Below are 13,802 nucleotides of genomic sequence, written 5' to 3'. Positions count from 1 at the left end.
CTGCTTCCCTTAGTGCCCCAGCGCACTAGCAACGCAACGGGCTGCTGTGTGTGCGTGCGGCTGTCCTCCGCTTCTCAGGCCACGGGGAAAGCCACAGGAGCTGAGAACCAAGCCCAGACACAAGTGGGAGGGACTGAAATGCCCCTTTGATTGGCGTGGTCAATGTGAGGAAGGCCTGCCACAGAAACTGAAGGTCTTGCTGATCTCCTCCAGAGCTACTCCTAGGTACCTGGCCTGTCACTGCAGTGAGCCAGGACCGGCACAGTGTCAATCACAGCTGTCGCTTGACATGTAACGTCTGTATTGAATGTCTGGAGGGAGCACTGACCTCAGGGCAGACTGCCAAGAACACGGCAGATCCCTCGCTCTGATGTGATGTTCAAGACTCAGAGGTCACCAAGCCAGTAACAAATGTGAATTCCTGCAGTCTTACCCCAGTCACAGACAGCCCCCTGAGGCTTCCCCGTCTAGTTTGCCACCCACACAAACTGGACATTCGTGAGAAATGGTCACGCCAAAAAAGTTGCCCCACATTCAGGTTCCAGTCCCAACAGACCAGTCACCCCAGATCAATTGGTGCAGACCCAACACCAAAGACTACCCCTGTAGCCAATTCTGTAATAAATTATCTACGGGGTTATTGACTAGGACAAAGCAATGAGTTATTTCCGGGTTCAAGGGAGCAAACATATAGATGGTGAGTTGCCATCTGAGCCCTAAGAGAGAGAGATGTAGTGGCCTGTCAAGTCTCTCTCAGGGCAGCCCCTGGGGAGTCTGGCTTCAGTGTAGTGTCTCTGACCATCAGTATTCAGTCAAAAGGATGGAAAATGTTCCTGTGACTTTATTTCCTTTATTCAGCTACCAGTACTCCTGGGTGGCCCATCTGATCTGGTCTGGACAGGCCTTTTGGCTGGGCGGGAAGGGGGAGAGGTTCGCACACTTAGAGAAAATATTTTCAAAAGTTATACAGCAAAACTTGGGCTTCTCCGTCTAGCAGAGACCACTCGCTGCCTTTGCAAGTGAAATCAGCGCCTGCAGCAACTTACAAGCATTTCACAGACTCTGAACAGTAACCACATTCTCGTGAGATTAATGTCGAGCAACACGGACAGACAGGCAGACTGGTCTGGTCTCCCAATGAGTTTGTTAGTTCTTCGTTAATGCCTGCAGGCCTGGCTGCTGGGGGCGCCTCAGACTCTGAACCCTGGACTTTCTTCCCTACTGTTTCTCCCTGCAGATCTTCCAGCTCATCTTCTCCCAACTCTAAAGCTACCTCTACACTACGGCAGTTTGTCGGAAGAGGAAATGCAAATGGAACGCTCATTTGCAAATCTCATGCTCTCATTTGCATATTCTCTTCCGATCCTTTTTGAAGAAGAGGTTTTTGTGGAAAAAAACCGCAGCGTAGCCGGGACCATTTTTTGGAAAAAAAACTTTTGCACAAGCTCCCTTATTCCTCAAAAAATGAGGTTTACAGGATCTTGTGCAAAACAGGGTTTTCCGACAAATGGCCCCGTTGACAAGGGGCTTTTTATCACAAAAACCTCTTCTGCGAAAAAGGTCAGCAAAGCATATGCCTATGAGAGCGCGAGGTTTGCAAATGAGCACTCCATTGCATTTCCAAACTGCCGCAGTGTAGATGTAGCCTAAGAGTGGGCCCCTTGTCTTGTCCCTTCACCCCGTCTCCCCAGCCCAGACTTGGCAGCATGCTAACTCGCTGCTTTTCCCACTCGGTGGCAGTGTACAGCTAGAGAAAAAGTGACCACAGACCCAGTCTGCCTTTACTCCCGTTAGCCATAAAGGCGGCACTAGGATGCTGCCTACACACAGTACAACTGTTCTCTAACCAGAGCAGATTGGCTTGTTAATGGAAGTTCCAGTCAGCCCTCACACCCCTGCGCTGAGAGGTGCAGCGTCCCTAGCCAAAGTGCTGGGATCTCTGCGTCACTTGCATCTCGCTCCCAGATCCCCAGTGGGATGAGCAAATGCCCGGCTCTGAAGGGACATGGGCTGTTGTTTTCCAGGTACGGCTGTCGCAAGTGGGCTCCCCATAACGTGGAAGTAGAGGCCATCCAGCAGAACATCACCAAGATCTCGCAAAAGGTTTGCTTCCCTAACGACACCGAGCAGGTGAGATCTCTCTCTCTCTCTCCCATCCACCCCCCTAGCTCTCTTGACTCATGGAGGGCCACACTGCAATGGAGCATGGTGCTGCTCCGTGCAGGAGGGCGGCTGAATCAGGCTCTGTTTGGTTCATAAGATCCACCCAGGCCCACAGAGAGCCCTGAATCAGAACAGCTGACCCTGGCTCATACCATCGGGGCCTCTGGTGTGTTTTAGGTGTTTGAGGTGGGAACCAACAGCAGAATCCGGAGCTTGTGTCAGAACATCGCCTCCAAGCTGCAGCTGAGCTCCTGGGAAGGATTCAGCCTCTTTGTCAAGACCACGGACAAGGTAACACCACTTAGGTGCACTAGGATGGAGGCAGCCCCCTTGGCTGCCAGGAAGCAGTCAGGGCCACATTTCATGTCAAATAATGGAGCAGGTTGGTCCTGCTTTCCCCTTTACTATGGGGACATGAGCGGCAGAGGCAAGAACTTCCAGGGCATTGGGTTGCTTCTTAGTTCACAGTTTCAGTAATGGCTTGGACAATGGTGCTTAAAACATGTGCAGATGACACCCAGCTGGGAAGGGTTGCAAGTGTAACTACCACCAAGGTGGATTTGAACTTGGGGAGCTGACTATAGGGAGCCTCTCCCCTCTGAGCTTAAAGCCAGCTGGCTCCCAGCCCATGCTATAGAGGTCTCTTGATCTTAACTGTTGCAGTGGTCTAGGTGCCACTTGCAGTACTCAGTAACCACACTAGGGCTATGTCTAGACTGCAGGCTTCTTTCAAAAGAGGCTCGTTCGAAAGCATCTTTCGAAAGAGCCTCTTTCAAAAGATCGCGTCTAGACTGCAGGCGGATCTTTCGAAAGAGAAATCCGCTTTTTCGAAAGAGAGCACCCAGCGAGTCTGGATGCTCTCTTTCGAAGACGGCCTCTTTACATTGAAGAACACCTTCTTTCGAAAGAGGAACTTTCGAAAGAAGGCGTTCTTCCTCGTGAAACGAGGTTTACCGCCATCGAAAGAAAAGCCGCGTTCTTTCGAAATAATTTCGAAAGAACGCGGCTTGAGTCTGGACGCAGGGGAAGTTTTTTCGGGAAAAGGCTACTTTTCCCGAAAAAACCCCTGAGTCTAGACACGGCCTAGGTGTGTGGGTTACACAAGCACTCTCAGGACAGGATTAGAATTCAAAATGATCTTGTCAAATTAGAGAATTGGTCTGAAATCAACACGATGCAATTCGAAAAAGACTAGTGCAAAGGACTTCACTTAGGGAGTTAACAATCAAATGCACCACTGAAAAATGGGGACCCGCTGGCTAGACAGGGGTACTGCTGAAAAGGCTGAGGAGGCTACAGAGGCTCACAAACTGAATATGAGTCAACAGTTACACAAAGGCAAATCGCCTTCTGTGGGATGTAAAACACAGGAAGTACGTGTCCTGCTCTACTCAGCACTAGGGAGGCCTTCGCTGGAGTACAGTGTCCGGTTCTGAGCACCACATGTAGCAAAGATGGGGCCGAGTTGGAGAGATTCCAGAAAAAACAACAAAAGTGATGAAAAGTCTCAGAGGGGATCTGTTAGTCTGTAACTTTTAAAACAATGAGCTGTCCTGTGGCATCTTACGGTACGTCTACACTGAACGGCTATTTTGGGATACCAGGGGTATGCTGAAATAGCCTCCCTGCCTCTACACAAGCTGCCCGTTATTTTGAAATATTTTTCAAAATAACGGGCTCGCTATTTCACCATCCTGGTAAAACCTGGTTGCACAAGGGATAAGGGAGGCTCACGCTAGCGCGTTATTTTGAAATTTGGCGCTGGGTAGATGAACCAAATTTCAAAATAAGCTATTTCTAAATTAAATCAAAATAAGAGACGCAATTGGGATAGCGTGCATTGCGTATCCTATTTCAAGTGTAGAGACTTGTTAGAGACTAACAAATAAGTCAGGAACTTTCCTGGGTAAACGTCATTTCATCAGAGTTTTAGAAAACCTGACTTATGAGTAAATGCTAAAAAGATGGGACATGTTTAGGCTGGAGAGAAGGGGATGGAGGGGGGCGGGGCTAATAAATCTTCCAGTCTGTTAAGGGCTACACATAGAGGATGATGATCAATTGTTCTCCATGTTCACAGAAGGTAGGAGAATTAGTAACAGGCTTAAGCTATCACAAGGGAGTTTTAAGTTAGGGTATGTCTACACTACAAAGTTAGTTCGAACTAACGGACGTTAGTTCGAACTAACTTTAATAGGTGCTACACTAGCGCTCCGCTAGTTCGAATTTGAATCGAACTAGCGGAGCGCTTAGTTCGAACTAGGTAAACCTCATTTTACGAGGACTAACGCCTAGTTCGAACTAGCTAGTTCGAACTAAGGGCTGTGTAGCCCTTTAGTTCGAACTAGTGGGAGGCTAGCCCTCCCCAGGTTTCCCTGGTGGCCACTCTGGCCAACACCAGGGAAACTCTATGCCCCCCTCCCGGCCCCGGACCCCTTAAAGGGGCACGGGCTGGCTACGGTGCCCGTGCCAGGTGCAAGCCTGCCAGCACCCAGCTAGCAGACCCTGCACCTGGCACGGCACAGAGCCACCCACCCGATGCCCCCCAGCCCACCCCCTCTTGCCGGGACCAGGCTGGCGGCTCCCGGGAGCTTCCCCTGGACTGCAAGAGGCGGGCACCTTCCTGGGCTAGTGCGGACATCGTGGACCTCGTCCACAATCTCCGCACTAGGCACAGGAAAGTGGCCGTCTAGGGCAGGAGAGCTGCCAGCCTGGCCACCCAGGACCAGGTGTGCATGAAAATCAAGGGAGTCCACTGAGACCCCCGACACTGAGCCCTGAGCTTACAATGGCCGTACTGGGTCAGACCAAAGGTCCATCTAGCCCAGTAGCCTGTCTGCCAACAGCGGCCAACCCTAGGGACCCTGGAGGGGATGGACCGAAGACAATGACCAAGCCATTTGTCTCGTGCCATCCCTCTCCAGCCTTCCACAAACTTTGGGCAGGGACACCACTCCTACCCTCTGGCTAATAGGACTCCATGGACCCAACCTCCATCACTTTATCTCACTTCCCTTTAAACTCTGTTCTAGTTGTAGCCTTCACAGCCTCCTGCAGCAAGGAGTTCCACAGGTTAACTATTTGCTTTGTCAAGACGAACAACTTTCTCTTACTAGTTTCAAGCCTGCTACCCATTCCTTTCCTTTGGTGTCCTCTAGTCCTTCTTTATGGGAACTCAGGAAGAACTTTTCTGAATGCACCCTCTCCACCCAACCCCTGCTTTTAGAGACCTCTATCCTGTCCCCCCTCCGTCTCCTCTTTTCTAAGCTGAACAGTCCCAGTCTCTGTAGCCTTTCTTCATCTGGGACCTGTTCCCAACCCCTGATCATGTTAGTTGCCCTCCCCTCTCCCAGCCTTTCTCTTCCCCTCTCCCACCTCCTTTTCCCAGTGTCCCCCAGTTTTGTTCAATAAAGACAGAGTCAATGTTGGAAGAAACGTTATCTTTATTTTGTACATCAATAAGAAGAGGGGCTAGGGAAGGGTAAGTGGAAGGAGGTGAGGGAGGAATGGGGTACGAGCCCCCGATGGGGAGGACTGGGCTGGCTCTGCGGGCTTCTGGGGGTGGAAGCTCTCCTGCAGCCCCCCAATTACTCCCTCTCCCCAGATGGCAGCCTGCGGCAAGTGCAGCCGGGCTGATGGCCGAGTGGTGTGATGTGCCCAGTGTGGGCACTCAGGGCACTCCAAGCCAGAACTTCTTTGGAAGCGGGGCACCCCTTAGAACTGTGTGTCCGGGGTGGGGGTCGGGACCCTTTAAGCGCAGCCCTCGGCTAGCCTGAGACAGCATCTCCATGCTCTAAGTCCTCCTTTTATGCCCTGCCGGCACTGCTTCCGGCCATCCTTAAGCCCTGTTCAGAGTCCACTCAATGTGGACTTACTAGTTCGAACTAGCAAAACGCTAGTTCGAACTAGTTTTTAGTTCTAGACGCGTTAGTTCGAACTATCTTAGTTCGAATTAACTAATTCGAACTAAGTTAGTTCGAACTAGCACTGTAGTGTAGACGTACCCTTAGATATTAGGAAAAACTCTAAGGGCAGCTGAGCTCTGGAACAGGCTTCCAAGGGAAGTTGTGAAATTGCCATCACTGGAGGTCTAAGAAGAGGTTGGACAGACACCTACAGGGATGCTCTAGGCTTACTTGGGCCTGCCCCAGTGTAGGGGGCTGGCTTTGAAGGCCTTTCAAGGTCCCTTCCAGCCCTGTTTCTATGAAGGTCCATGGTGTTTTGGGACCTGTTGTCTCTGTGAGTCACATCCCTGGGTGAAGAGGTGTAGCTGGGGACAGCATGGCAGAATATTGAGAGCCATACTTGGTGCTCAGGCTGCTCCTTGGCCACCACTCCAGTCCCAGGTCGGTGCTGCACACTGCTGGGGTCAGATCCTTTCCATGTGTTAGGCTGGACCCTACAAGGTGTTGGTCTGTAACTTGTTGGCTTCCACTGCAATGGGGAGTGCTCCATTCCTCCCTTGAATTAACTCCTCCCTCAGACGAACGTCTGGCTCGCCCAGAAGCCAGGCTGCCAGCGCTGGCTGTCGAGCAGTGTTCTCTGGTGCCGTGTGATCTTTGTGCTCCGGGAGGACCAGATAGCCTGCACAGTGCTGTGCTCTGGGGAGGGGGGTTCTGTGTCTGCCAGCGTTGCAGCAGCAGGCTGAGAACCAGGCGGTCAGCTTCTATCTATGTTATGGGCAAGTAGCCAGGTAAAACTCCAGGGAGGGAAGGACACTCCCATTAGTCTTCATCCTTCTCCCCCCAGATCTCTCAATTCCCTTTGCCTCTGCTCTGTCTGTACTGCTGGCAGGGACAGCTCAGACCGTACTGATGCCATTTCCTCCCTCCCATTGCTCTGCCCCCCCAGGTGATCAGTCAGAACGAAGCCGACTACTTCTTTGACTCCTTACGGCAGGTGACTGACTGGACTCGGAAGAACAAGCCGGTGAAGGACGGTGAGGAAAGGGATCTGCTCTGGGTGGCTGTGCTAATCTGTATCAGAGCAATGGGCCCAAAGCAGGGTCTAGTCATGCTCTGTGAACGTCTGGCTTGTGGGCTGGTAAACCTGTTTCTGGCGCGCGGTTCATGTGCACCGTTCGCCAGAGCACGAGAATCCAGCTGACCTGGTGTGGCCAGACGCTGGAACGAGTCCCTGTGCGGGGAGCCACAGCTGATGTTGCTACTTTGACATTCTGCACCTGTAATGTGCTGACTCATTGATCTGATGATTGCAAGTCAAAGTCCGAGGCTTGTGCCTCGCCAGACCAGCTGTCACCAAATAGACGCATCATATACTAAACCATCTACTCAGCTCCTTGCTTCATTGGCAGTTTCTTTATGGATTTCTCTAGCAGCCTGTTAACATCAGAGCCCATGATCTCTTGTTGTAGTGTGAAGGGAAAGCACTTACAGGCTTTAAACCTCCCAAAACGGATTATAATTCTCCCCTTCCCCACCAAAGCTTCTATTTCTAAATTCCACCCACTTTTCTTGCTAATTTCACCAAAGAACTAGGGTCAAAATATTTGGAGACAGCAGAGGCCACCTCGTCAGAAGGTGAGCAGCCAAGCCTGCGTATGGAGTGACCGTACAGAGGGGTCAAATACAGGCACCTGAAATCAGCATCTCCTCTTGCAAAGGCAGCTGCCAGAGAATGCTTGGTGACAGAGTGACTGAAAGTGTTGCCCAGGGTGGGCTAGGATCTGGTGTAATACACACAGCCAGGGAGTCCTGCCACTTCTTGCAAAGCAATGTCCATGGGAACCACCATTCCCTGGCCTCCTGCACATCCAGTCCCTAATAGACCGACGCGGTGCATCAGCTCGCTCCCGTCATGAACCTAAGCGACCGACTGCAGCGATAGCCAGTTCATTTGCCAGCCTCTTCAGTGTTATTTCTAGAAGTACAGAGTCCATGAGCCATGTGGGACCGGGCAGAAGCAATGGCCCAAAAGGGTGACTCGGGGAGCACTGACAATATCGTTCCCTTAGGGGGCGCTGTGGCTGTGACGTACCAGGTGTACTTCATGAGGAAGCTCTGGCTGAGTGTAACTCCTGGGAAAGACCTGAAGGCCGACTCCATCTTTCATTACCACCAGGTAACTGAGTCTAGGGCATGGGTGGTGAGGGGGCTCCGGTCAGGCAACGTGATTGGGGCAGTGCAGTGGAGAAACCTTCCCTGACGGAGTATTTATTTCTCCGCCTCGCGGAGGGCAGCCACCGTCAGATCTGCTGGTGTTCTGCTTTAGAACATCACAAGAATCAACTTGGCATCTGTCAATCTAAAATTACCCACGGGGCTGGCCTTTCCCCAGGGGCGCGCTCTGTGAGGCCGGTATCGCAGTCTCCGCCGGGCCTAGCCCACACTGCTCCACACTGTTCTGCAGATCCCCTGCTTCTGCCTTCCAGGAGCTGCCCAAGTATCTGCGAGGATACCACAAGTGCTCCAAAGAGGAAGCTGCCCAGATAGCAGGGCTGATTTATAAAGTGCGGTTTGACAGGGACCGGTCGCAGCAGGCAGCCATCCCCAAGATCCTGAGGGAGCTGGTGCCAGACAACCTGGTCCGAGCGATGGCTCTGGAGGAGTGGAAGAAGGTAACGGCCCCTCCACCCATACTTGGGGCGGCCAGTGCTGCTGGCTGTGCTGCTGCGGCTACACTCTCTTCTTAGCACGCCCAGCTTGGAGAGCTAGTGCCAGGACGTCTCCTCGCGCCGGAGTCAGGCCACCAGCTCAGAGTGCAGGCGGGCCCCCTGCTCCTACGTACACACAGAATTTGCCTCCTGGCTAAAGCCTTCCTCCGCCATGCCTGTCTCCCCAGAGCTGGGCAATGCTCTGAGACCACAGCTAGCTGGAGACACACCCAGTTAGGAACTGTCAGTGGACTGGAGGGTGAACATCGTATCGAGGCCACAGGCTGTATGCACAAGACAAGGCCCCTCTCCTGCAGGCAGAGCAGGGTTGGACAGATGCTTGGCAGGAGTCAGGGGGTCTGTGCATTGCATAGGACACAGCTCGCCCTACACCTGTGTATAGCACAGGTGAGAACCGCTCCAGGAGGCAACGGCTCCCTGCACCCTGACGCAGCCACCCCCTCTGGGGCACCTGCTTCCGCAACCCCCTGGAGAGAGGACACAGAGTTGCTGCTAGGAGGCTCCTCTGCCTCTCCCCCAGGCTCAGGGGAGGAGAGCTGAGAGTCCTGGCTCGAGGGTTGCACTGGGCTGCTAGGAGACCCAGCTGAGGAAGCTGCTGAGCCTGGTGACCTTCACTGAGGCTCCCAGAGACCTGGTGGGGAGTTGCTGGTCTGGGAGGATCTTCAGTTCCCACTGCTGGAGTCCAGGGCAGGAACTGGTGGGAAAGTCCCTCCCTCCTCGTAGACGCTGCAGGGGCCCCTCCCGTCCTGCAGGCAGAGGTGTTCCTTGCTGCCTTGGGGTAATGTGGCCCATTCTGGGGCGTGCACGTCTGCAGGACAGATCCCGGATGGGGAAAGGCCTGTCCCAGCTCCCTCCCTCACTGGGGTGCCTGTGTCCCTTTTCTACACAGAATATCATCAGCGCCTACAGCAGACACGAGGGCAAGACAGTGGACGAGGCCAAGGTGGCCTTCTTGAAGATGATCCACCGGTGGCCCACGTTTGGGTCAGCCTTCTTCGAAGTGAAGGTCTGGCCAGGTGCTTCTCATGCCATGTGCCCCACGGAGCCGCCAGGGGAGAGCAGGCAGGGTGCTGTCACATGCCACAGGGGAAGCTATTCCGCCCCCGCTCCTGCTCTCGGAGTGAGGGAAAGCAAAGCCCGCGGGGAGGTGCATGGTCCCTGCCCTCCAGTAGGAGCGAGTCAGTGGCCTAGGTCCAGCGCCGGAGACTCCCCGTCCCATTCACGGCTCTCCTCGCCCCCGTGAAAACGGATTGCCATGGGCCCGTTGTCCAGCGCACGGCTCTCCTCGCCCCCGTGAAAACGGATTGCCATGGGCCCATTGTCCAGCGCACGGCTCTCCTCGCCCCCGTGAAAACGGATTGCCATGGGCCCATTGTCCAGCTCACGGCTCTCCTCGCCCCCGTGAAAACGGATTGCCATGGGCCCATTGTCCAGCGCACGGCTCTCCTTGCCCCCGTGAAAACGGATTGCCATGGGCCCATTGTCCAGCGCACGGCTCTCCTCGCCCCCGTGAAAACGGATTGCCATGGGCCCATTGTCCAGCGCACGGCTCTCCTCGCCCCCGTGAAAACGGATTGCCATGGGCCCATTGTCCAGCTCACGGCTCTCCTCGCCCCCGTGAAAACGGATTGCCATGGGCCCATTGTCCAGCTCACGGCTCTCCTCGCCCCCGTGAAAACGGATTGCCATGGGCCCATTGTCCAGCTCACGGCTCTCCTCGCCCCCGTGAAAACGGATTGCCATGGGCCCGTTGTCCAGCTCACGGCTCTCCTCGCCCCCGTGAAAACGGATTGCCATGGGCCCATTGTCCAGCTCACGGCTCTCCTCGCCCCCGTGAAAACGGATTGCCATGGGCCCATTGTCCAGCTCACGGCTCTCCTCGCCCCCGTGAAAACGGATTGCCATGGGCCCATTGTCCAGCTCACGGCTCTCCTCGCCCCCGTGAAAACGGATTGCCATGGGCCCGTTGTCCAGCTCACGGCTCTCCTCGCCCCCGTGAAAACGGATTGCCATGGGCCCATTGTCCAGCTCACGGCTCTCCTCGCCCCCGTGAAAACGGATTGCCATGGGCCCATTGTCCAGCTCACGGCTCTCCTCGCCCCCGTGAAAACGGATTGCCATGGGCCCATTGTCCAGCTCACGGCTCTCCTCGCCCCCGTGAAAACGGATTGCCATGAGCCCATTGTGCTGTTCACACAGCCGGGGCCAGTGGCACGGAACTCTGGGTGGGGCAGGAACAGAGCAGAGGGGAGCCCCGGGGACGTGTTCAGTGGCCAGGGTGGGCTGCTGCGTTATGCCTCTTTGGATCCTTATGCCTCCCTAAGCCATGCAGCATTCTGGGTCCCGCTGCCCTCCCGCTACTGCGGCCAACTGCTGTCCGCTCCTCTCCTCCCCGCCAGCAGGGCACACTCATGCTGCGCCCCCCGCCCCCCGCCCCATGGCCTGACTGGTTTGTGCGATGCCAGGAAGGTGCTCCAGGCCCGTCACCACGGCAACGGTTTCCCAGCACTCTGAGCTGGGGCGCCAGTGCCAGGAAACGAGACGGGAAAGGAGAAGGGCTCGCTGCGATTACCAGTGATCTTCACTCACCTCCCGCAAACTCTCTTATTCTTTTCCTGATCCCCAGCAAACCTCTGAGCCAAACTTCCCAGACATCGTGCTCATTGCGGTCAACAGGCAAGGAGTCTCGCTGATACACCCCAAGACCAAGGTACAAGTCACTTCAGCTGCGCCTGGGCATGCCATGGAGCGGGCCTCCGGGAAAGGCGGCTGCCTCAGCTTGGCAGTGCCAGCGAAGGGTCCCCTCTCTGGCCGGGCCCATTAACAGACCAGGGATAGGACCTTCTCCCTGCCTCTCCGGCACACAGCCTCTATCCTTTTGTTGCGGGAAACCGAAAGGTGGTGCCCAGACTCACAGCTGGGGATTACAGCTGCTGTTCCGAACTAATTCAGGCAATTGCTACCAGCTGTCTGTGGCCAGAAAAGGAAGGACCAGATGACAGCTGTGAAGGGGAGGGGTGGCCGGGATACCTGTTGAGGAAGGAGCAGCCCCAGCTAATGTACCATGGCCATGTGAATGTTCAGGGTGGCAGGGAAGCAGCTTCAGGGAGTTAATGGCAGGAAAGCTGAGCCGCCTCCCAGACAGCAAGTACCCGGCCAGGAAGAGAGGTGACCAGAGGGGAGCCCTGCCGAGGCCATGTCTGCAGGGCAACGGATGACCTGTGGCTGGCCCCACACTAGTGACCTGAGCTGCAGGCAATCAAATTGCAGGGTGGATGCCTGGGCTTGGCTGGCTCCCAGAAACTGGGCTGCAGCCCCAGGCGACATCCTCAGCACAGCTTTCCCGCCCAAGTCCAGCTCAGCTGAGCGGGGCCGGCTCCAGGCCCGTGGTGGCAGGGGAGACATTCACATGCATGTTGTCAGGTTGGTTTTTATAAACAATACAGCCACTGGGCGCGAGCCAGCGGCTTTCTGTACTGATCACACAAGCAGCACGGCCTGGAGAAGGTTAGCACTGAACAATGGCCTTCCAGAAACCCAAAGCCTCAGAGATCAGCTGCTCTGTGCAAACAGGGAGGGTTATGTCATGCCACTGTTTGGGGCATAAGCTACTTCGAGTAGCTGGGTGCCAGCCCCTCACAGGAAGCACTAGGAGACGTGAGGATGTACTTGCCTTACTGGAATGCATTTTCTAACCTGCCGCAATTGGTGTTCCTTCACAACTGCTGCACTGTTTGGTTGTTTATGTCTTTCTGCCTGCAGGACATCTTAATAGTGTACCCCTATAATAAAATCTCCAACTGGAACAGTGGCAGTACATTCTTCCACATGACAATTGGGAACCTGGTGCGAGGAAGCCGGATTCTGTGCGAGACATCTCTGGTGAGTGTCTCAGACATGATCTCGGTCTTCCCTTCTCTTACGTCTGCCGGCGCCACAGACCCGTGTGAGGATGCCGGTGTCCATGAAAGTAGCCAGAGAAGAAAGGGTAGCAGCACACTGCTTCCTGCCATGACTGGCTCTAGGATTGATGGAGGGGATGAGCGCTTCCTTCCATTCCCTGCAAAAACACTAATTGTTCTTCTCCCTTCACTAATCAACTGCCCTGCAGCTCAGGTGCAGACTGGTGCTATTCATGGATTGGTGCACTCCATCCGCAGCGTCATGTGTTGACCACAGCGAAGGGGAAAACGTAGCGCTTCCCACCTTCTGCTGGCAAAGCAAGCTTCCCTAAGATGCCAAAATGAGCCTCCCCCTAGGTCTTTGCAATACAAATGACAGCCCCATGTTTTTCACAAATACAAAACACCACGAAATAAAAAAACAACAACATATAAAATAAAAAAACCCTCACCCTGCAATGGCAGCAAGGGGCTGGGCCAAACTCCCCGCCCAGGGCCTCCCAGGCTCCTGGGGAAAGCATCAGAACATAAGTCCTGAAAAGTGAAACAAAAACTTATAAAGAAAAAGAATTTCATGGGGTTCTAAATACGATCTCCCTTTCCGGGCATGCTTTGATCAGGAGCACAATGGTTAGCTGTGTGGAGATCCCGTCATTCGATTTCAGTGGCAATGATCGATTTAAATGAATGGGGCAGCCCCACTTCACCCAGATCTCGTTTCAGGCTGCCTGCTAGACTCAGGCAGACATTACTGCGTTGGTTTAGATGGGCTCGTACTTTGGAGGTTACCTTTGCAAACACGCAGACAAGTGACTTACAGGTGAAAGGTGAGAACCTGAAACACAAGGTAGCAGCCAACAATGGTTTGCTGAGCCACTGCAAACCTAGCAGGTTTGATCACTGGACTGGAGACCATGTACAGTGCAGGCAGCAATGCTTTCAACAGCGCTACTATGGTACCTGAGAACACACCAGAGGGACCCCTGGAAAAGAACTGCCTGCACGACATTAGGAACTGGCAGAGGAGGTGGACACAGCTTGGGGAACAACAACTGTTGCCAGCTGGCACCTTCTGAGTCCTTTTCACGAGACTAGGTTAACAT

The 13,802-nt window shown here is 54.2% G+C and overlaps 1 protein-coding gene across 3 annotated transcripts in view; it reads left to right on the top strand.

Moving 5' to 3' along the window:
* MYO7B (myosin VIIB) overlaps positions 1-13,802 on the top strand; it is a 92,137-nt gene that overhangs the window by 76,498 nt on the left and 1,837 nt on the right. For 2 of the 3 annotated variants that reach the window (XM_075937440.2, XM_075937438.2), the window contains exons 41-48: positions 2,025-2,130; positions 2,341-2,454; positions 7,015-7,102; positions 8,138-8,244; positions 8,555-8,740; positions 9,687-9,803; positions 11,424-11,507; positions 12,560-12,679. In XM_075937440.2, coding sequence (XP_075793555.2) covers positions 2,025-2,130; positions 2,341-2,454; positions 7,015-7,102; positions 8,138-8,244; positions 8,555-8,740; positions 9,687-9,803; positions 11,424-11,507; positions 12,560-12,679 — 922 coding nt within the window. Of the gene's footprint in view, positions 1-2,024; positions 2,131-2,340; positions 2,455-7,014; positions 7,103-8,137; positions 8,245-8,554; positions 8,741-9,686; positions 9,814-11,423; positions 11,508-12,559; positions 12,680-13,802 lie in introns of those variants that run through there. The other variant, XR_016350373.1, reaches the window with a different exon arrangement.

The sequence above is a fragment of the Pelodiscus sinensis genome, chromosome 10 (assembly GCF_052426305.1).
Source record: "Pelodiscus sinensis isolate ZL-2025 chromosome 10, ASM5242630v1, whole genome shotgun sequence".
Lineage (NCBI taxonomy): Eukaryota > Metazoa > Chordata > Testudines > Trionychidae > Pelodiscus > Pelodiscus sinensis.
This window is presented reverse-complemented; position numbering and strand designations above follow the sequence as displayed.